General features: G+C 44.2%; 1 protein-coding gene across 2 annotated transcripts in view; it reads right to left on the minus strand.

Moving 5' to 3' along the window:
- The window catches only part of mpped2a (metallophosphoesterase domain containing 2a), a 210,081-nt gene that overhangs the window by 136,569 nt on the left and 50,253 nt on the right, over window positions 1-23,259 (minus strand). For both annotated transcript variants that reach the window (XM_063061624.1, XM_063061625.1), the window contains exon 3: window positions 15,050-15,231. In XM_063061624.1, coding sequence (XP_062917694.1) covers window positions 15,050-15,231 — 182 coding nt within the window. The remainder of the gene's footprint in view (window positions 1-15,049; window positions 15,232-23,259) is intronic.

Genomic DNA, 23,259 nt, shown 5'->3' on the forward strand with positions numbered 1-23,259 from the left:
TCCTGTCTGTTGTGGCGGATGGAGCGGAGGTGCTCAATGAAGCGGTCCCCCAGTCTGCGTCAGGTTTCACCGATATAGAGGAGGCCGCACCGGGAGCACCACATGCAATAGATGACCCCAACAGACTCACAAGTGAAGTGTTGCCTCATTTGGTCCCTCCCCCACCCCTTACTGGTTTTTCACCTGGAACCTACCAGCCTTCTCCTTCCCACCCTCCCCCCACCTTCTTTATAGGGCCACTGCCCCTTCCCTCTTCAGTCCTGACGAAGGGTTCCAGCCTGAAACATCGACCGATCTTTTCCACGGATGCTGCCTGACCTGCTGAGTTCCTCCAGCGTGTTGTGAGTGTTGCAATTGAGAATCTATCAGCCTCCACTTTAAATAGACCCAATGACTTGGCCTCCACAGCCAACCGTGGCAATGAATTCTATAGATTCACCACACTCGAGCTAATGGTAGAGTGAACTTGTTAATAATTATTTTTTTAAAATTAAAAAAAGTAATGGAATGTTGGCCCTTACCTCAAAAGAGGACTGTCACACCAAAGGTCACAAGTTATTTTCAAGTTAGATAAATTACTGATTAGTTGCTAGTACCTTCCATGGGTTCAAGGCACCACACACCACTGGCTTCACGGACAACACTATAAAGACTCACCCAACAATATTGAACAACTTTAAAAAAAATTTTTGTGTGTAACTATATTTTATTGCTACCTTATATGTGCTATACATGTGCTTTGTGCTGTGTATGACTGTTGGGACTGTGTTTTCCACCTTGACCCTGGAGTAACGCTGTTTTTTTTGGCTGTATTCATATATGGATGAATGACAAATGAATTTGAACTTGACTGTGGCAAAAGCAGTTAACATAAGGTCAGGTTATACAGACCAGGATTCATTTCCTTAAAGTTGATGATTAATGAGTGATCTGTTAACTGTGCTAACAAATTAATAAGACTAAGCACAAGCCATTCTGTCTCAAATTAAAATCACACCGTTCAGGAGTGATATCAGAAAGGGCTTTCTCACATAAGGTCTCTGCCCTCCTAAAACTGGGGTCGGGGGAGTGGGAGTACGAGAGTAATTCTGAATTTTCTTAAGCTATATCTTCTTTAGCCAGAGCTGCGGAACCAAAGCAGGTAGATGGACTTGCTAACACGAGAAAATCTGCAGACACTGGAAATCAGAGCAACAGAACAAAAAAATGCTGCAGGACCTCAGAATGTCAGGCAGCATCTATGGAAAAGAGTAAACAGTCAATGTTTCTGGCTGAGACCCTTCTTCAGGAATGAGGAAAATAGATGAGAGGTCAGAGTAAGAAGGTGGAGGAAGGTGAGGAGGTAGCACAAGGTGGTAGGTGATAGGAGAAACTAGGAGGGAGGGAGAGGTGAAGTAAAGAGCTGGGAAGACAGTTGGTGAAAGAGATTCCTGGAGAAGGGGGAAATCTCAAAGGAGAGGGTAGAAGGCTATGGAAGAAAGGGAAAGGGGAGAAGCAGAGGGAGGTGATGGGCAAGTAAGGAGACAAGGTAGAGAGGGATATGGGAATGGGGAATGGTGAAGGGGAGGGTGAGCAATTACTGGAAGTTCGAGAAATCGATGTTCATGCCATTATGCTGGAGGCTATCCAGATAGAATATAAGTTGCTACTCCTCCAACCTGAGTAAGGCCTCATTGTGGGAGTGGAGGCAGCCAAGGATTGGCATGTCGGAATGGGAATAGGAAGTAGAATTGAAGTGAGTGGCCACCGGGAGATCCTGCTTTTTCAGGTGGAGCCCACCCAGTGGGTGTTCAGCGAAGCAGTCACCCAATCTATGTTGGGTCTCACCAATATACAAGAGGCCACACCGGGAACACCGGATACAGTAGATGACCCCAACTGACTCATAAGTGAAGTGTCGCCTCACCTGTAAGGACTATTTGGAGCCCTGAATGGTAGTGAGGGAGGAGGTGTAGGACAGGTTTGGCATTTGTCCTACTTGCAAAGGTAAGTACTAGGATGGAGATCAGTGGGGAGGGATGAGTGGACAAGGGAGTCACCTAGGGACTAATCCCTGCAGAAAGCGGAAGGTGGGTGGGGCGGGAGGGGGAAAGATATGCTTGGTGGTAGGATCCCATTGGAGATGGTGGAAGTTACGGGGAATCATGTGCTGGACATGGAGGCTGGTGGGGTGGTCGGTGAGGACAAACGGAACCCTCTCTCTCGTGGTGTGGACAGAGAAAGGGGTGAGAGCAAACGTGTATGAAATGGAAGAGATGCGGTTGAGGACAATGTTGATGGTGCAGGACCGAAAGCCCCTTTCTTTGAAGGAGGACAACATCTCATTAGCTCTGGAATGAAAGGCCTCATCCTGTGAATGGATGCAGTGGAGACGTTGGAATTGAGAGAAAGGGATGGCATTTTTACAAGTGACGGGGTGGAAGAGGTACAGTCCAGGTAGCTGTGAGAATGAGTGGTTTTATAAAAGATATCAGGAGATAAGTTGTCTCCAGAAATAGAGACAGAGAGATTGAGAAAGGGAAGGGAGATGTTGGAAATGGACCAGGTAGATTTGAGGGCAGGGTGGAAGTTGGAGGTAAAGGTGATGAAGCCCACCATCTCCGCATGGCTGTAGGAAGCAGCACCAACACAGTTGTCGATGTAGCGTAGGAAAAGTTGGGGAGTGATACCGGTGTAGCCTTGGAACATAAACTGTTCCACGTAGCCGACAAACAGGCAGGGATAGCTGGGACCCACGTGAGTGCCCAGGGCTACACCTTTTGTTTGAAAGAAGTGGGAGCAGCTAAAGGAGAAATTATTGAGAGTGAGGAACAGTTCTGCCAGATGGAGGAGAGTGGTGGTGGAGGGGAACTGGTTGGGTCTGGTGTCCAGAAAGAAACGAAGAGCTTTGAGGCCTTCCTGATAGAGGATGGGTGTGTACAAGGACTGGACATCCATAGTGAAAACAAGACAATCAGGGCCAGGGAACTTGAAATCATTGAAAAGGTCAAGAGCGTGTGAAGTGTCACGGATATAGGTAGGAAGGGAATGCACTGGGGGAATAAACAGAGTTGAGGAATGCAGATAGAAGTTCAGTGGGGCAAGAACAAGCAAAAACAATGGGTCTCCCTGGACAGTCAGGTTTATGGACCTTTGGTGGCAGGTAGGAACAGGTGGTGCAAGGTATGGGAACCATGAGGTTGGTGGCAGTGGATGGGAGACTCCCAGATCTCATAAGGTCAGTGATGGTGTGGTAGACATTGGCATGGTGCTCCTCAGTGGGGTTCTGTTCAAGGGGCAAGTAAGAGGAGGTGTCTGAGTTGCTGTTGCCTTGTCTCAGCAAGGTAGAGACCACGACAGCACCTCCCTTATCTGCATGTTTGTTGGGGAGGTTAGGATTAGCGCAGAGAGTGTGGAGAGCAGTGCGTTCGCACGGAGTGAGGTTAGAATTGCTAAGCAGGTAGAGAGCTTGGCATCACTGGCACCAGCCTACCCACCATCAAGAAGATATATAAAGAAAGGGTGTCAGAAAAAGGCCAGTAATATCATGAAGGATCCCATCCACCTTGCTCATGGACTGTTTGTCCCATTCCCATTAGGGAAGAGGCTATATAGCATCTACACCAAGAGCAGACGCGAAAACAGTTACTTGCCCCAAGCTGTAAAGCTGATCAACACCTCCACCCAATAACCCACCCCTGCACACCCCCAACCACCACTGCTTTATCGTTACCTGTCAGAGTCACCTTACGCACAGACACTCCTGTGCCTATTGTCACTTTATAGATATAATATCAATCTCTGCCTATAATATCTTATGTATTTATATTTATTATGCTTTTATTACTATTGGGTTTCTTATTGTGTTTTTTGTGCTGCATCAGAGCTGGAGAAACGTTATTTTGTTCTCCTTTACACTTGTGTATTGGAAATTACATTAAACAATCTTGATTCATTTCAGCCACAATTGAACTGAAAGTCAAAATAGCTCAGAATTGTCTTTTCTTGATTACTGCTTCAAATAATTTTATTTCTTATTACTGCAGAAGGGTCAAAAATAGCAGACATACCCACAACCCCACCCACCACTACTATCTTCTCCTGTCAGAGTCACCTTATGTGCAGACACTCCTGCGCCTAACATCACTTTATGCTCATACAATGTACATAAGACATCTTTTGTATTCATATTGTGTTTTTATTACTGTGTTCTTTCTCGTTTCTTTTTTGTGTTCTGCATCAGATCGGGAGTAACAATTGTTTTGTTCTCCTTTACACTTGCGCACTGGAAACGATATTAAACGATCTTGAATATTTCTGTTGTTCCTGTAAATGAAGGGGTTAATAATACCCAGGCAAACAAAGTGTATACAAAGTAAATTTATTATCAAAGCACACATTACCATATACTACACTGAGATTTATTTTCTTGCAAGCATTCACAGTCGATACAAGGAAACAATAGAATCAATTAAAAAAAACACACACGACAAAGATGGACAAACAAATGTGCAAAAGATGACAAACTGTGCAAATAAAAAATAAAATAAATGATAATAAATATTGAGAAGATGAGTTGGAGAGTCCTTGAGCGTTTATAGATTGCGGAATCAGTTCAGTGTTGGGGTGAGTGAAGTTATTCCCTCTGGTTCATGAATCTGATGGTTCAGGGGTAATAACTGTTACAGAGAAACACCATTAAAAAAAGCCTCAATATGTTCCCTTAATAAAGAAGTTACAGACTTAACTTCTTTTTGTGAGGTGTAGGACTTGCCTGAAACCATGCACCAATGGCATAATCCTTTATAATTTAATAAACAGAGCCATTGCTGGGTTTCTGACACTCGAGTATCCCTTGCGACTAACACAGATCAATTTATGAGGCACTTTTTCACTAATCAAAAAGAGATGGAAGGCTAAAATCCGTTTACTATATATCGAGCAGCAAGCGGGCAAAATAGAATTATTACAAATAAATTACATTTTCTGCTCTCAAGGTAGATTGTTCAGACCGAATTTGAGTGGAATCGAACATTACTTTTAAATGTGTCAATACGTGATTCCATTTTCTAAGCTCAGCAGACTTTAATCAAATAATGTTTTAATTGCAGCTTCTAAAACTTGTCACAGAGTGAGTATACAAAACCAAGATGTGCAGTGAGGAACTGGCTTTGTACTAACTTACAAAGCAGTGGAGAGTACCCTGTCCAGTTGCATCACGGCCTGGTATGGAAACGACAATGCCTACCAACAGAGAAGCTGACAAAAAGTGGTGGATGCAGCCCAATTAACGACAGGTAAAACCCTCCCCACTATTGAGCACTATTGCAAGGAGCAAAGCCACAAGAAAAAAAAACATCAAGTAACCCCATCATCCAGGTCTCTCTTTCTCTTCTCACTGTTACCGTTGGGAAGAACGGGGAGAAACTTCACATCCCACAGCACCAGGATCAGGAACAGTTAAGATCTTTCAACCATCAGGCTCCTGGACCAGCATGGATAACTTCACTCACCTCAACTCTGAACTGATTCCACAACCCATGGACTCATGTTCAAAGACTTTACAACTCAAGTTCTTAATATTTTTTTTAATTGTATTGCAGTTTGTCTTTTGTACATTTTTTTTGACCATCTTTGTTTCTGTGTAGCTTTTCATTGATTCTATTGTATTTCTTTATATTTACTGTGAATGCCTGCAAGAAAATGAATCTCAGGGATTTTATATGGTGATACATACACACTTTGACGATAAATTTATTCAAACTTTGACATCTCTAAGTTTGCCAGCATGCAAGTACAATTGTGAAGAAAGCACAGCAGCGCCTCTACCTCCTCAGGGGTCTGCGGAGATTCAGCATGGCATCGAAAACTTCAACCATCAGGCTCTTGAATAAAAGGGGACAACTACACTTACTTACCCCATCATTGAAATGTTCCCACAACCAATGATCTCACTTTAAGGATTCTTCATCTCATGCTCTCATTATTTATTGCTGTTTATTTATATTAGAATTTGCATAGTTTGTCTTCTTCTGCACTCTGGCTGATCTTTCACTGATCCTGTTATAGTTACTATGCTATAGATTTGCTGAGTATGCCCACAGGAAAATGAATCTCAGGGTTGTATAAGGTGACACAGAGTTAAAAATACACGTGGACTAAGATGTTAACTGTCCCGTGCATTCGAAATAGGCTGCCGTGGGTTTACTGCGTTCACTTTCCAGAAGTGACTGCGTGACCTTGGCTTCACTAGAAGAGAGATCAAGTCAACCAGCAGGGCTGTAGCTGAGGCAGCAGAGAAAGGATCAGCATGGGTGTGGACCAAGTACGTCCAGAGGGGCAGATAGTCAGACAGTGTATACATATCTTGCAAACCCTTCAGTAGTTGCATAGACACCTGAAGAGTAGACTATGTGTTGCATGGAAGCGACCAACAACTCTGATAGAGGCAGATGCCAAGTTTTTAAGCTCACCAGTGGGAGGTGGTGCTTTAGCACTGCTGGCCCACCACCTCGAGGGAGTCTTGATCATAAGCGGCCCGAAACTCCTGAAGACAGGTGGCAGATCAACTGATGATCCCACACACATGTACTCTGATAATAAACTTTGTTTTAAACTCTAATATCTTTTCCTTTTTCGACTGCATCTACACTTCTCACTGTCTGGGTAAATTAGTCAACAGAATCAAAGTCCCCACACACCCTGTACATTCTCTCTTCTCCTCCCTGCAATCGGCCAGAAGATACAAAAGCCTGAAAGCACATTCTACCAGGCTCAACGACAGCTTCCATCTCACTGTTATAAGACTACTGAATGGGCTTCATACGATGAGATGGACTCCTGCTCTCAGTCTACCACATCAGGGCCTTGCTCCTTAATATCTGCCTGCACTGCACTTTCTCTGTAACTGTGACACGATTGTTCATTCTGTTATTGGTTCTAGATAAATGGCTACTGTATCTTGTTCTGCCTCAAAGATGGGACAAAATGATCTGTATGGATGGCACGCGAAGTTCTTCACTGGCATGTGTGACAATAATATACCAATTACAGCTGCCAAGAGTTCCTTCCTTCAATCTCTATACCTCTATCAGCTTTTTAAAGAAATTTCCTGCCACATACTACTTTGATCAAATTTTTAATCAACTGTCCAAAACCCCTCTATCTATGGGTCTCATGTCAAATATTGTTTGATAAACTCCTGTGGAGTGCCTTGGTGATATTCTGTAATATTAAAGGTTCTATTTAAACGGCTACTGCATGACAGTTGATTGGCGAGTTCACCTTGCATTTCTGAATGGGTTATGCCATCTGTCTGGATCTCTTCCCTTGACACGTACTCCCCTTAAACAATGACTGATTGCTCTTCTCCATGCCTTGTAGCACATCGGGCGGCAACCTTGCCGTTCCTTAGCATTCTCTGTCCCGCTTTCTCTGTCTGCCAGAGAAAGCAGGATCTCCCAGTGGCCACACATTTTAATTCCACATCCCATTCCCATTCTGACATGTCTATCCACGGCCTCCTCTACTGTAAAGATGTAGCCACACTCACGTTGGAGGAACAACACCTTGTATTCCGTCTGGGTAGCCTCCAACCTGATGGCATGAACACTGACTTCTCTAACTTCCGCTAATGTCCCACCTCCCCCTCGTACCCCATCCGTTACTTATATACACACATTCTTTTTCTCTCTCTCCTTTTTTTCCCCTCTCTGACTATACCCCTTGCCCATCCTCTGGGTTTCCCCCGCCCCCCTTTTCCTTCTCCCTGGACCTCCTGTCCCATGATCCTCTCATATTCCTTTTGCCAATCACCTGTCCAGCTCTTGGCTCCATCCCTCCCCCTCCTGTCTTCTCCTATCATTTTGGATCTCCCCCCCTCCCCCTCCAACTTTCAAATCTCTTACTAGCTCTTCCTTCAGTTAGTCCTGACGAAGGGTCTCGGCCCGAAACGTCGACTGTACCTCTTCCTAGAGATGCTGCCTGGCCTGCTGCATTCACCAGCAACTTTGATGTGTGTTGCTTGAATTTCCAGCATCTGCAGATTTCCTCGTATTTGCGTTCCTTAGCATTTGTCTGTTTTTTATGAGGCCGAGGTGGTAGCTCGATGGTCAACCCAGCCTGAATGGAAAGCATGCAAGAAGCCAGCTGGATTCGAATCCGGGACCATTCACCTCAAAGTCTCGTCCAGATGCCACTACACCACCAGCTGGCTATCCTTAAGCAACGGAGCCACATAATTAGCATTCCAATCTCTGCTACCCTCACCCCACAGGCTGAGATCTGAAAATCAGAGTCTACAAGGTTTAAATATCCTGGCTCCTTTCTAACATGCATAGTGAAGAGCTTGACCCTCCTCGTGTACGGTTGGTCACGGGCTGCTGTGGAAGCCAAACCACTGGATTTTGTGAGCAGTTTTGGACCCAGTGTCTAAGAAAGAATGTGCTGGCCTCGGAGAGAAGATTTACGAGAATTATCCCAGAAATGACATTAGCATATGAGGAGCACTTGATGGCTTTGGGACTTTTCTCAGTGAAGTTTAGAAGAACAAAGTGGATGTCATTGAAACTGACTAAACATTGAAAGACCTAGATATGGTGGATGTGGAGAGGATGTTTCCTATAGTGGCAGAGTCTAGAAGTAGAGGGCACAGCCTCAGATTAAAAGGATCTCCCTTTGGAACAGAGTGAGAAGGAATTTCTTTAGGTGATGGCTCTGTGGAATTCACTACCAGAGACAGCTGTGGAGACGAAGCCATTAAGTGGAGGTTGATAGGTTTTGAATGAGTAAGGGAGTCAAAGGTTACAGGGAGAAAGCAGGAGAATAGGGTTGAGATGGAAAGTAAATCACCCGTGATTGAGTGGTGGAGTGACTCTGTAAACTAAGTGGCCTAATTCTGCTCCTTTGTCTCATGGTCATTCTGCGAGCTGCTGTTTCTAGAAGATTTATACTCAGTCCTCCAAGAACAAGCCGCACCCATGGATTACGCAGCTCTTCCAGGTGCCGATTTGGAGAGTTACCAGAATTTCTGAGGCTTGGCTTTGGTGGCTCGGTCAGCGTGAACTTCTCCCACTGAAGGTTTCCTCACACCCTAACAATCAAGGGGAAGACAAGGTTGCCAGCTCTCCCAGAATGCACCTCTTGGAGGTTGGTCACATGGCCTCGCCTTTAAGTACAGCTGATTTTGCCAATTAAGTGACTGCCAAATTTGCCTAAGTTTCATGGAAATAGTTGAAGGTATGAAAAAGACAAACTACTATTTAGTTCAGTAACTATATGCATATAAATATGAAATACAAAACAAATTAGAACACTATCAATACTACTGCAGTATTATAAAGCTGTGGTATTTGTTCCTAATGGTAATCAATAGAGGAATTCATTCAGTGAACACTGCCATGTTCTTTTGATTGACTGTAAGTGAATCACATGAACACAGACACCTAGTGCAGATAATGGACTGCCTTCATAGTCTTCCTGCATGAAACACTGTTGAAATCCAACAAAAAATAATTTGGTCCAGTAGGGTAATTTTTTTTTTGGGTAGTGTCAAATCTTTTTTGCAACATCATGGCAAGGGTCTGAAATTTTTTAAATTCAAAGTAAATCAAAATGATCATAAATCACTGCTTTTTGAGTTGGCATCCCAAATGGATAACATAACATATTCACTCTAAGCACGCAGTAGTGTCAATGGTCACACTAGTGCAGCGACTGACACCGGTTAGAAACTGGTCGGCCACAGTCTCCTGCCCAAACTAAGCTGCACAGTGTCCCAAATAAACAAGGGGAATCCTGGCTATTTTCTCAAGTAGTTTTTGATCTTTAAGAGCTGTCCCAAATAAGCACCTGCCTTGATTAACTGGTGACCCAATTAACTAGAATCCACCGTATCTGAATTTTGATCTTGTCAGCTAGGACAGGAAAAACTCCCATTAGACGGGTACACGAGATGGACTCCTAGCTGAAAGGGATGCCCAATGAGAGAGAGAAATGAAATCAGTTCTCCAAATCTCACAAGAATCTCTTTCGAACAGGAAACAGCACACGAACAGGCCTTTTAGCTTACAATGTTGTGCTGAACTAATTACAGTACAGAGTAATAGAACACTACAGCACAGATAGAGGGCTTTTGGACCATCTAGTCCATTCCAAACTATTATTCTGCCTAGTCCCATCAACCTGCACCTGGACCATAGCCCTTCATACCCTCCCATCCATGCACCTCTCCTAATTTCTCTTAAAAGTTGTAATAAAACCTGCATCCACCATTTCCTCTGCCAGCTTGTTCCAAATTCTCACCACCCTGAGTGAAGAATTTCCCCTTAAACATTTCACCTTTCACCTATAACCTTTCATTCTAGTCTCACCCAGCCTCAGTGAAAAAGCCTGCTTGCTAACTAAACAGTGAAATATCTTAAACACGAGGAATTCTGCAGATGCTGGAAGTTCAAGCAACACACATCAAAGTTGCTGGTGAACGCAGCAGGCCAGGCAGCATCTATAGGAAGAGGTACAGTCGACGTTTCAGGCCGAGACCCTTCGTCAGGACTAACTGAAGGAAGAGTTAGTAAGAGATTTGAAAGTTGGAGGGGGAGGGGGAGGGGGAGATCCAAAATGATAGGAGAAGACAGGAGGGAGAGGGATGGAGCCAAGAGCTGGACAGGTGATTGGCAAAAGGGATATGAGAGGATCATGGGACAGGAGGCCCAGGGAGAAAGACAAGGTGGGGGGGGGGAACCAGAGGATGGGCAAGGGGTATAGTCAGAGGGACAGAGGGAGAAAAAGGAGAGAGAGAGAGAAAGAATGTGTGTATATAAATAAATAACGGATGGGGTACGAGGGGGAGGTGGGGCATTAGCGGAAGTTAGAGAAGTCAATGTTCATGCCATCAGGTTGGAGGCTACCCAGACGGAATATAAGGTGTTGTTCCTCTAACCTGAGTGGAGGCCGTGGATAGACATATCAGAATGGGAATGGGTTAACTCCTTCTATTTTTAATGTATCTTTTTCCCTTTTTAAGGAGGCTGGAGTCCATGATCTACAGCTGTACTCGAACTGCGGCTCTTCATGGCTGTGGGCTCTTGCTGAGCGGCCAGATGTTTTAATATTTCTAGGTGCTGCCAGGAAGATGTGCACCTTTGGGGTGTGGCCCTGTGAATGACCCGATTCCCCACCGGTGTTACCGACTGCAGCACTGTAGGAGACTGAAACGTGTACACTGCTGTCAAAAGGAGACCCTTCAGTTGGAGAAACTCAAATAAGCAACGCGGCAGATTGTAACGTGGAAATAGTGAGCTGTTGGTCTCCCTCTCAACAGACACAGGGGTGGTCTCACTCTCGCCCCTGGTGAGTAAGTATGTCTGGGATGTCGAAGTGTTGGGATGGACAGTAATTTTTGATGGACTAGATTACGGTCTTTTTGGAGGATTTGCTTTTGCTTCCATTGTGGGTGGTGAGGGTTGATGTTTTTGCTGGGGCAAGTGGGGAGAGGGGAGGGTTGATGTTTTTGCTGGGGCAAGTTGGGGGAGGGGGAGGGGTGATGTTTTTGCTGGGGCAAGTGGGGGGAGGGGGAGGGTTGATGTTTTTGCTGGGGCAAGTGGGGGGAGGGGAGGGGTGATGTTTTTGATGCTTCTCATGAGTGGAAGGGAGGGGTAGCATTGGGTTTCTTACATTTTCTGTCATTCTTTGGTTTTTTTTCTTTTATTTCATGGATGTCTGCAAAGAGCAAGGATTTCAGGTTGTATACTGTATACAATCTCTGATATCAAATTGAACTGGTAATTTCGTGCCTAATTAAACTAACTCCTCTGGTCCATATCCGTTCACTGTATATTCATGTACCTATCTAAGAGCCTCAAACAACTATTGTATTTACCCTCATCATTCCATCACGGCTGATTTATTTTCCCTCCCAATCCCATTCTCCTCGACTGTTCCTACACTCAGCACACCCTGTTAAAAAAGAAACCTCTGACATCCTCCACCCTATACTTTCCTCCAAACAGATTAAAATTATGCCGTTTCCACCCAGGGAAAAAGTTTCTGTCTATTTACTCTATTGTAACAGCTCAGGACCACAAGAAACTGGAGAGAGTTACGGACGTAGCTATAGACTCGGTCTTCATCTTACACTGCCTGTGATCAGCAGCTATTAAGGACCACCCATCATTCTTTCTTCTCTTCCATCCCACTGGGCGGAAGGAGAAAAGTTCGAGAATGTATGCCATCAGGCTCAAGGCCAGCTCCTATTCTGCTGCTATCACACTCTTGAATGGACCACTTGTACGATGAAAATAAGAAACATCAGCTGATCATTTCCCTCCACAGATGCTGTCTGACCTGCTGAGTTCCTCCAGTGGTTTGTTTTGCTATAAGTAGCAATATCCACGTTCAACGCAGACGTGTTTTTACTTTATAAAAGATCTGGTGCTTAAAAAGTACAAATTGGCTGGACGGGTCTTTCACCACCAGCATAGGTAATATGGCTTAAATGGCCTCATGTTATGGAGCATAAAACAGTAGAGCACAGGGACAGCCTCTTCAGCCCACAGTGACCCAATTAAATCAATCATCAAACGGCCAACAAAGCTTATCTCTTCTGCCTACATAATGAACACGTCCTTCCATTTTCCTCCCATTCATGTACCAATCTAAACGTTTCTTAAAAGTCTCTAATATATCTGTTCCTACCACCACTCTAGGCAGCCACCACTCTGTGTGAAATATTTGCCCCTCACATTTTACCCTCTCTCATCTTAAATACATGTCCTCAGCTATTAGTCATTTCAACCCTGGGATAAAGATGCTGTCTGTCTACTCTATCTGTGCCAGTGAATCTTATAAACCTCTATCAGATCTCCCCTCAGCCTCCACTGCTCCTGAGAAGACAACGTAAGTTAGTCCAACCTCTCCTTAAAGCACACACCCTCTAATCCAGGCAGCATCCTGGTAAACGGCTTCTGCACTCAATCCAAAGCCTCAGCACCCTTCCTATTACAGGCTGACCAGAACTGTTGCAATATGCCAGATGCAGCTGAACCAGAGCTTTATAAAGCTGCAACATAACTTCCTGACTTTTGAACTTAGTGCCTCAACTAATAAGGGCAAGCAAGCCATATGCTTTATTAACCACCTTATCAACCTATGTATGCAGTAAATCTTCCACAATGCATTGTTTTTAAACAGAATAACAAAAAGGTGAAACTACTCAGCACGTCAGGCAGCATCTGTGGTGACAGGAAGAGTTTGCATTTCAGATTAATGATCTTTTCTTCCCTCTTTACCCTTAGCATACTTTAGACTCCACTCCTCTCTTCCTATCTCAACCTCCTCCAGACATTCCCTCTCAGCCAACAGCTCCATCACTGGTGTTACTCAGTTACTCCCAGACTGTCATCAGAACCTTAGCCTGAAGCCTTAACGCAAGAGAGTCTGCAGGTGTTGAAATCTTAAACACACACAAGATACTAGAGGAACCCAGCAGGTCAGGCAGCATCAATAGAGGAGAATATACAGCCAGTATTACAGGCTGAAAATGTTGATCAGGACCAGAAAAGAAGGGGGCAGAAGTCAGAGGGTTTCTAGTCTCACCCATTTCCAGTCAGCTTGTCCTCCTCTCCATCTCTCTATCACTTTCTTCTGGCTTCTTCCCCCTTCCTTTCCAGTCCAGATGAAGGGTTTCATCCTGAAACATTGACTGTTTATTCCCCTCTATAGATGCTGCCTGACCTGCTGAGTTCCTCCAGCATTTTGTGTGTGTCAACCTTTAGCCGTTCCTTTCCCCACAGATGTTAACCCGACGTGCCGAGTATTTCCCACTCTCTGGCTTTCCATCACACCTGCAGCTTTTCGGATTTCAACCGCAGAGGTAGGAAAGTCCTTGTTCTTCTCACGGCTGCAGCTTTAATCCTGGTTACCAGTTCACCAACTGCTGAGCAAGTCCAAGAAAACTTTTTGCATTGAAGACGGCAATTACTTCAGATCAACTTGAGAGGACAATCAGCAAGGGAGCCCATTAGGTCCCATACCACCAGGTTCAGGAACAAATATTACCCTTCAATCACCAGGCTCCTGAAGCAGGGTGGATAACGTCACTCAGCTCAACTCTGACGTGATTCTACAACCTATGGACTTGCTTTCAAAGATTCCACAACTAATGTCCTCAATATTATTTATTACTATTTGCTTTTTGTACTTACACAATTTCTCTTCTTTTGTTTGTCCATCTTATGTTTGTGAGTAGCTTTTCATTGATTCAGTTGTGTTTTCTGTTTCTACTGTGAATGCCCACAAGAAAATGGATCTCAGGGTTGTCTGTGGTGACCTATAAGTACTTCGATGATAAATGTACTTTGTACTTTCACCATCCCAATCTGACAACATCCAACTTGAACATTGCCACAATGGAAACATTCATCCTTCTTTCATTGTCAGTTGCTTAGGATGGAGAGAGAGTGCATAATGATTTTTTTTCAGAAGCACATTGATCCACTTGAGCTTTGCAGAAAGACCCTCACCGCGCCGCCCTCTTCCATTGTGTCTGTTCTCCAGTACCTCTCCCATCACTCCCTACAATCAGACCCTAAATTTATCAAAGTGGATATATGTCACCTTTGCTATGTGAGGGCACTCACAGGAAACACAACAGAATATAGGAATAAAACGCACACAAGATGGACAAACAACCAATGTGCCAAAGACAATGTCAAAATACAAAAAAAAACAACAGAATAACAAATAAATAAGGAAAAGAAATTGAGAAGATGAGATTCATAAGTTGTGGGAACAGATCAGAGAAGGGGTGAGTAAAGTTAAGTTAATTTATCCCCTCTTGAGGTTTGGTGGTGGTCACAATCATTTTAAAAGGAGGAATTTGTTGGTTCAAATGGGATTAGTTGAAGGCACTAAGAGGAGAAAAGGTGGAAAGTACTGTTAATTAGAATCCACTGCTTCTATTGTAGCAATCTGCAGTTACTGACGCTTTGATTTAATTATCAAAATTGTGAATGGCATTTATACAACAGAGGTTAATTAGGGTCACAGAGAGCAATAAAGAGAAGTCGCTTACCTAACCAATCGTTGAACTTCTTAACCTCCGTGGGGAGTCCCAGCTCTGTGAAATCGCCGGTGTGGAGCAGAATATCCCCATACGGCATCTGAATGCCGTCTGTTCGCGAGTGTGTGTCTGAGACACAGACGAACCGTGTGTGGCCTGCTGGTTTCGGAGTGTCATACGGAACGGGGTCAACCCTGAGAGCATGCACAATAAGATAAAGAGAGAAAATGGCGGAGTTAACAAGGCATTAATTTATCTGCTGCGTTCCTCATTACTGACCAGTCCAAACACACGCGCACTCCAGTTAGCATTAATTAACCTTTAAATTGCAAACAGCATTCCACTGATATCTTGCACACACACAGGTCAGACCGGAAGCAAGGAATTGGAACCTAGGCAGCGTGAGAAACATGTCCATTTTTAAAAATAAATTAAAATGTAATTACAAATGATTTACAGTACCTCATTAAAAATTATGCTCTAATTAAAGTCGCTTCAGAAACTGGGCCCAACGTTGTTCTACAATTAATTTAATATTTCTCAGACAAGGAGAAATCAATTCCTTTTCATCCCCCTCACTAAAGAGAGATTTCTCAGCGGAAAATAGAATTTCTGGGTCTGCATTTTTCATCAGGCCATATCACTTAGGAGTAGAAATAAGCTATTTGGCCCATCGAGTCGATTCTGCCATTCCATCATGGCCGACTTATCTTCACTTAACTTCATTCTGCTGCCTTGGCTTTGTAACCATTAATGTTCTGACTAATCAAGAACCTATAAACCTCTGCTTTAAATACACTCAATGACTTGGCCTCCACAGCCATCTGTGGTCATGAACTCCACAGATTCACCACCCTCTGGCTAAAGAAATTCCTCCTCACCTCTGTTCTAAAGGGACATCCTTGGGTTCTGTGGCAGTGCCCTCGGGTCCTAGACTCTCCCATGATTGGAAACATCTTCTCCACTTCCACATTAAGAAGGCGTTACAGTATGTGATGGGTTTCAGTGAAATCCCTCCTCATTCTTCTAAACTCAGCAACTACAGGCCTAGAGCCATCAAATGGAGGGGGGAGAAGATGGCGGCGCAACGGCAGCGCACGCGGCCTTTCCGGTGATGAATATCTGTTATCTGTCAAGTAGGGGACTGTGCACAATTCTAATTTGATGGAGACGGACATGAGCGTGCGGAGGAACATCTGGAAAGCTTCTGAAATGCCTGCTTCGCTGCCACTGCTACCGTGTGGTAACCAGAATCTCCGGAGCAGAAGGCCCCGAATCCTCAGCTTTGCTTGTTTCAGCGGCTGGGGCGAGGTCGAAGGCGCTCGGCAGAGGATGGCGCTCGGGAGGCTGTATCAGAGGCTGGTCGGAAGCTCGAAGTTTTCGGACGGATGGACTCAGTGTTGGCTGCTTCCAAGGCATCAGCAAGTTGACGGTGCCTGGAGGTTTATGGCAGGGAGTTTCTCCCTTTTGCCGCCTGTTATCGGGGACTCAGGAGCCCATCGACTCGGGGACTTTTGAGACTTTATTTACCGTGCCCATGGTTTGTTCTTCATCAAATTATGGTATTGCTTTGCGCTGCTGTAACTATATGTTATAATTACGTGGTTCTGTCAGTGTTAGTCTTTGGTCTGTCCTGTTTTCTGTGATATGACTCCGGAGAAACATTGTATCATTTCTTAATGCATGTATGCATTTCTAAATGACAATAAAAGAGGACTGAGTGTTCTCATACTCTAAATGCTCCATTCCTTTTTAAAAATATTACATTCTATTCACCAACTAAATACCACAGGAGTAAAAGGGCAAAAAGTAAGTTTGCAGCTCAAGGCACTTAGAAATATTGGAACACCTTTCGTTCCAAAATAAAAACAGGAATAGATCTGATGGGAATCCGAGCGCCAGAACAGACAATGGAGTGTTTGTGGAGAATGATGTTGTTAAGCCTACATACAGAGCTAGGAATCAAGAGGCTGAGGTGGTGGGACTAATGTTCTGAGCTGTGTTTATTTCAATGCAAGGAGTATTGGAGGAAAGGCGGATGAGCTCAACACCTGGAATGATGACACTGTGGCCATTAGTGACATTCGTTTGCAGGAAGAGCGGGACCAGCAGCTCAATGTTCTGGGGTTCCTTTGTTTTAGACTGAATAGAGTGGGAGGGATTAAAGGAGAATGGGTATCTTTCCCAGTCAGAATCAAAATCAGGATTAGTATCACCCGCATATGTCGTAAAATTTGTTAATTCCTTTCTTAAACAAAAGAATAACATTTGCCTCCCTCCAATCATGTGGTACTATTCATATGGCCCGTGAGGATGCAAATATCAGTACTAAGTGTGTAGCAATCTCTTCCTTTTCTTCTCATAATAAAGTGGGATTTATCCCGTCCGGCCCTCAGGACTTATCTGTCCTAATGTTTCCAAATATTGTAGCATATCTTCTTACTTAACTTTGACATGTTCCAGCAGATCAGCCTGTTTTTGCTGTCTTCACAAAGGTCAAGTTCCCTCTCACTGAAGCAAAGAGTTCAACAACAACTTCCCTTACTGTACCTCCTCCAACTCCAGGCAGATTCTCCTCTTCTGTTCCCTGATTAGTCCCACCCTCACTACAGTCATCCTCCTGTTCTTCACATACCTGTAGAATGCCTCATTTCAGTTTATTGTCATGTATACCACCAAACGAAAAACATTCCTCCGGACTAAGGTGCATGACACAGTACAGATAACTCACACACAACACAGAAAGCAGTACAGTGGATTCTGGATAATTGGGGCAACTGTTTATTTGGGACAATTTTAAAGAACAAAAACTAAATTCAGAAAATTGCCAGGATTCCCTTCACTTATTTGGGACCCTATGCCACTAATTTGGTGCAGGACATTGTTGCTGACTGTTTCTGTCAGCACTTGTGTGACTGTTAGACACTCCTGTGCTGAGAGCGATCAGTTTTTAAATTGCACCAGTTGTGTGTGTTTGTGTTCAAAAAGCACTGATTTTTATCACAGTTAATTTATGAGGAATAAGCAGTAAGGCAATTTGGAACTATTTCGCTCACTGTAGTTTCAAACATTGAGACTTGGAGATGGCAGGAGTTAAATGAAACAATTTCACTACTTCAAGAAGTTAGGAATTACAAACGCATTGACAATCAACTTGAATGTTAGAATGAAAATTAATATTTGGAGGATACAATAGTCTAAAAATTATTTAAAGGTGGTCCATTATGTGTACTAGGTGCCTGCTCAGTTATAGACAATCAGAAGAACACAGGGATGAATACATTCATCAATAACTATTAGGAACTAATACACAGTTATATAGTACTGTAGTGGTATTGGTAGTCTTCTAATTTGTTTTGGGTTTCAATTTAAATACATAAATTGTTACTCAGTTAAATGGTAGTTTATCTTTTCTTTCCTTTTAACTATTTGTGTGTGTGTGTGAGATTGACGTTATTTATGTGTGAAATTGTGTGTGTGCAGGTGTGTGTGGTATGTGTGAAGGTGTGCGTGCAGTTGTTTGTGTCTGGCCGTGTTTGTGGAGGTGTCTGTGGTTGAGTGTGCAGAGGTGTTTGTGTGGTTGTGTGTGTGACGTGCGTTTGGTTGTGTGCGTGTGGAGGTGTGTATGTGGGGTTGATGTGTGTTTGGTTGTCTGCTGTGTGTAGATGTGTGTGTGAGAATATGTGTGTGCACAGGTGTCTGTATGGTTGTGTGCTTGTGGAGGTGTCTGTGTGTGGAAGTGTCTGTAGGGTTATGTGTGGTTATACGCTTGTGGGAGTATGTGTGAGGATGTGTGTGAGTGAAGATGATTGTGTGTGTGTGTGTGTCCATCCGTCTGTCCAAACCACGTTTAATATTATTGGCAGTTAACATGGAATTTGTTGTTTTGTGGCAGCAGTATATTGCAATACATAGCAATAAAAACTAATAAAAACTATAAATTACAATTACAGGAGGGTGGAGCTTAGGATGACGGTGCCTAACGGCGACTCCTTTGCTTTCATTTTTGGAAACAGCTCTAATTCTATCTTTAATATCTCTTTTTTCCCTTTACAGGGTTCTTTTGAAGACCCTGACCTGGAGTTACACACTGATTTTTGTTCTTTGCGGAAATAGGACCCGCTCTCAGGGCGTCACGACTGGCACTCTTCGATATGCCAAGGACACGGCCTGGAAGACTAGCGCGCCTTCAGGGTGCCGGATTTTCGTGGCTCTGGAGGCGGCTGGATTCGAGGTCGGTGCTGCCACCTGATGTGTCGTGGGAGTACACAGAAGATTGAAAGCAGCGAGGTAGCTGCTGGCTGTGTACTCAGAGACCCGAGTTCTTTGGGCACAGAGCTCGGAAAAAGTGACGCAACCAACTTTTAACACCAGAAATTGGCGAGTTGTTTTGTTATGACTCCCCGCTTGCTGTGAAACAGGGACACCTCTTTTTCCCTTATTAGGGAGAAAGAGAGCCTGTGGTATGTCAAATTACCGAGTGAACAAGTAGGCTTTGGGGTACTGCAAGTCTGTGTCTTTATTAATGCTTTGTTGCACACTTGAGTGCTCGGTGGGGGGGGTGCCGATGCTTTTTTTTGCTGGTGGGGGAGGGGGTCTGTTGCTTTGCTGCTGCTTACGCGTGGGAGGGAGGGGAGCTGGGGGGGGAGGCTTTGGGTTTCTAATATTTAACTGTCATTCATTCTTCGGGGTACTCCTCTGTTTTTGTGGATGTTTGCAAAGAAAAAGAATTTCAGGATGTATATTGTATACATTTCTCTGATATTAAATGTACCTATTGAAACCTATTAGTCATAGTCATACTTTATTGATCCCGAGGGAAATTGGTTTATATATATACATGAATAGGTAGTGCAAAGAGTACAAAAAAAAGGAAAAAAACTGAGGTAGTGTTTATGCATTCTTTGACCATTCAGAAATCTGATGGTGGTAGGAAAGAAGCTGTTCTTTAATCATTGAGTGTGTGTTTTTAGGATCCTGTATCTCCTCCCTGATGGTAGCAATGAGAAGAGGGCGTGTCCTGGCTGATGGGAGCCCTTAATGACGGGCACTGCCTTTTTGAGCATCACCTTTTGAAGGTGTCCTTGATGTTGGGCAGGCTAATGCCTTGATGTTGGGCTGGTTACGTCCACAAACTTTCTGCAGCTTTTTCCAATCCCGTACAGTGGCCCTTCCAGACCAGGCGATGATGCAACCAGCAAGAATGCTCTCCACAGTACACCTGTAGAAATTTGCGAGTCTTTGGTGACATACCAAGTCTCCTTGTATGTGTGCATGTGAGAGTGGGTGGGTAGGAGGCAGGAAAGAGGACTGTTTTGTGTTGTTCTGCTGAACATTGTGAATATGCTATGTTGACTCCAGAATGGATGACAACACTTACAGGCTGCCCCCAGCACATCTTTAGGTTAATCACAAAAAAGAGAAAATCTGCAGATGCTGGAAATCCAAGCAACACACACACAAAGCTGGAGGAACTCAGCAGGCCAGGCAACATCTATGGAAAAGAGTACAGTTGATGTTTTGGGCCGAAACCCTTCAGCAGGACTGGAGAAAAATAGATGAGGAGTGGAGTTAAAAGGTGGAGGGAGGGGAGGGAGAAACACAAGGTGATGGGTGAAACCGGGAGTGGGGAGAGGTGAGGTAAAGAGCTCGGAAGTTTTTTGGCGAGAGAGATACAGGGCTGGAGAAGGGGCAATCTGATATCAAATCTGGGCAATTTGAGGACAGATAGCCATGGAAGAAAGAAAATGGGGGGAGGATCACCAGGGGGAGCTGAAGGGCAGGAAAGGAGATAAGGTGAGAGAGGGAAAAGGGGATGGAGAATGGTGAAGGGGGAAGGCCTTTACTAGAATTTTGAGAAGTCAATGTTTATGCCATCAGGTTGGAGGCTACCCAGACGGAATATAAGGTGTAGTTCCTCTAACCTGAGTGTGGCCTCACCTCAAAAGTACAGGAGGCCATGGATTGACATGTCTGAATGGGAATGGGAATGGGAAGTGGAATTAAAATAGGTGGCCTCTGGGAGGTCCTGTTTTTCTGGTGGGTGGAGCCACCTCCAATGGGATCCCACCACCAAGCACATCTTTCCCTCCCCCTCCCCATCCACCCCCCAACTTTCTGCTTTCTGCAGGGATCACTCCCTACGTGACTCCTTTATCCATTTGTCCCTCCTGGCACCTATCCTTGCAGGTGGAACAAGTGCTTCACCTTCCCCTGCACATCCTCCCTCACTGCATTTCAGGGCCTCAAACAGTCCTTCCAGGTGAGGCGACACTTCACCTGTGAGTCTATTGGGATCATCTACTGTATCAGTTGCTCCCGGTGTGGCCTCCTGTACATTGGTGAATCCTGACACAGATTCGCTGAGCACCTACGCCCCAACCTCCCACTGGTGCTCCTTCCCCTTTCCTTTCTTCCATGGCCCTCTGTCCTCTCCTATTAGATTCCCCAATCTCCAGCCCTGTACTTCTTTCGCCAATCTACTTCCCAGCTCTTTACTTCACCCCTCCCGTTTTTCACCCACCACCTTGTGTTTCTCCCTCCCCTCCCTCCACCTTCTAACTCTGACCCCTCATCTTTTTTCTCCAGTCCTGCTGCAGAGTCCCAGCCTGAAACATCGACTGCTCTCTTTTCCAATAGATGCTGCCCGGCCGGCTGAGTTCTTCTCACATTTTGTGTGTGTTACATCCTTCGGTTGTCTTGGTGTTAATGTAAACCATGTTTTTCACTGCGTTTCAATGTACATGTGATAAAATGCAATAATCAGAACATACTCGATGGAATTCCTTGAAGGAGTTTCAGTGATGGGATGATCAAAGGAATTCCAGGCTGCTACTCTGTGAGATGCTTTTTTTAGCGGTTTGAAATTTAATCTGTCGCTTCAGTGAAAAAGATAAAAGGAAAATCAAGCTTGTTTTTTTTAATCCAAATTATATGGCTCAACAGAATTAACAAAAGAATTTACTTAAACGTATTAGTGGACGGGGAGCAGGCCATTCAGCCCTTCAACTCTATCCCATCGGTCAATTAGAACATAGGACGGTACAGCAGTTACAGTGCCTTCAGGCCATGTTGTTGTGCTGACATTTTAACCGACTCCAAAATCAATCTAACATCTCCTCATGTTCCAAAGTTTAATATTCAATGCGCTGAACCAGCTGTGACTGGCTTCCTGGCTGTGGTCTCACTTTCATGAACTTCTGCTCTGAATATTTTCTGCTTACTTTTATTGTTAGTATAATTTGTTTTTTTTCCTGCATATTGGGTGTTTAACGGTCTGCTTTTAATGGGTTCTATAGGGTTTCTTTGTTTTGTGGCTGCCTATAAGGAGACGAATCTCAAGATTGCATATAATATATATACTTTGATAGTAAATATACTTTGAACTGACTCCAAGATCAATCTTACGTCTCCTCCTGTTCCAATGTTCCCAACCAGCCCTGTTAAATCATCCACTAAACAACAGGTTGAAACGATGGGCAAACTTTACAGTCAGTCCTTTTGTTTAGGTTGAGAGGGCACAGCCTTAGAATCGAAGGATGTCCCTTCAGAACAGAGTTGAGGAATTAACCGGCGCCACAGAACCAGAGGCATTAACTCGGTACAAGTCTAAAGGAGACATGGTCTTGAATGCTGTTTCATTATTACATGTAACACACACAAGATGGTGGAGGAACTCAGCAAGACAGGAAGCACCTACGGAGAGAAATAAAGAGTCAACATTTCGGGCCGAGACTTTCAACAAGATTTGTGTTTATGTGACCTTTTCATTATCCATCTCTCTATTCATTTATAGTAATTTTTATGTCTTGTACTGCAAAGTAACAAATTTCATGACATATGCCGGAGATAATAAATTCGATTCTGAGAGGCAGACCGGGCTAATACTGGCAAATGGGGTTAATGTAGATAGATAACACAGTTGGTAAGGGTGCCAGGAACTGAAAAGGCCAGGGGTCTGCACAGTCTGTTTCTACAACTCCATGAAACTATGAGGCAACAGAAATGTTCATGCAGATTTGCTTCAGTTTGTTAAGTGGTCCCTGGTATTGGTTTCGGTATTGTATTAGTTTACTGGAACTTAGAACGGTCCGGTCCAGCAGAAGATGGGCCCTTTGGCCCACAAGGTTAACATAGAACAGTCCAACACAGGACAGGCCCTTCGGCCCACAATGTTGTGCCGATCTTTTAACCTACTCTAAGATCAATCGAACCCTTCCCTC

The sequence above is a fragment of the Mobula hypostoma genome, chromosome 11 (genome assembly GCF_963921235.1).
Source record: "Mobula hypostoma chromosome 11, sMobHyp1.1, whole genome shotgun sequence".
Classification (NCBI taxonomy): domain Eukaryota; kingdom Metazoa; phylum Chordata; class Chondrichthyes; order Myliobatiformes; family Myliobatidae; genus Mobula; species Mobula hypostoma.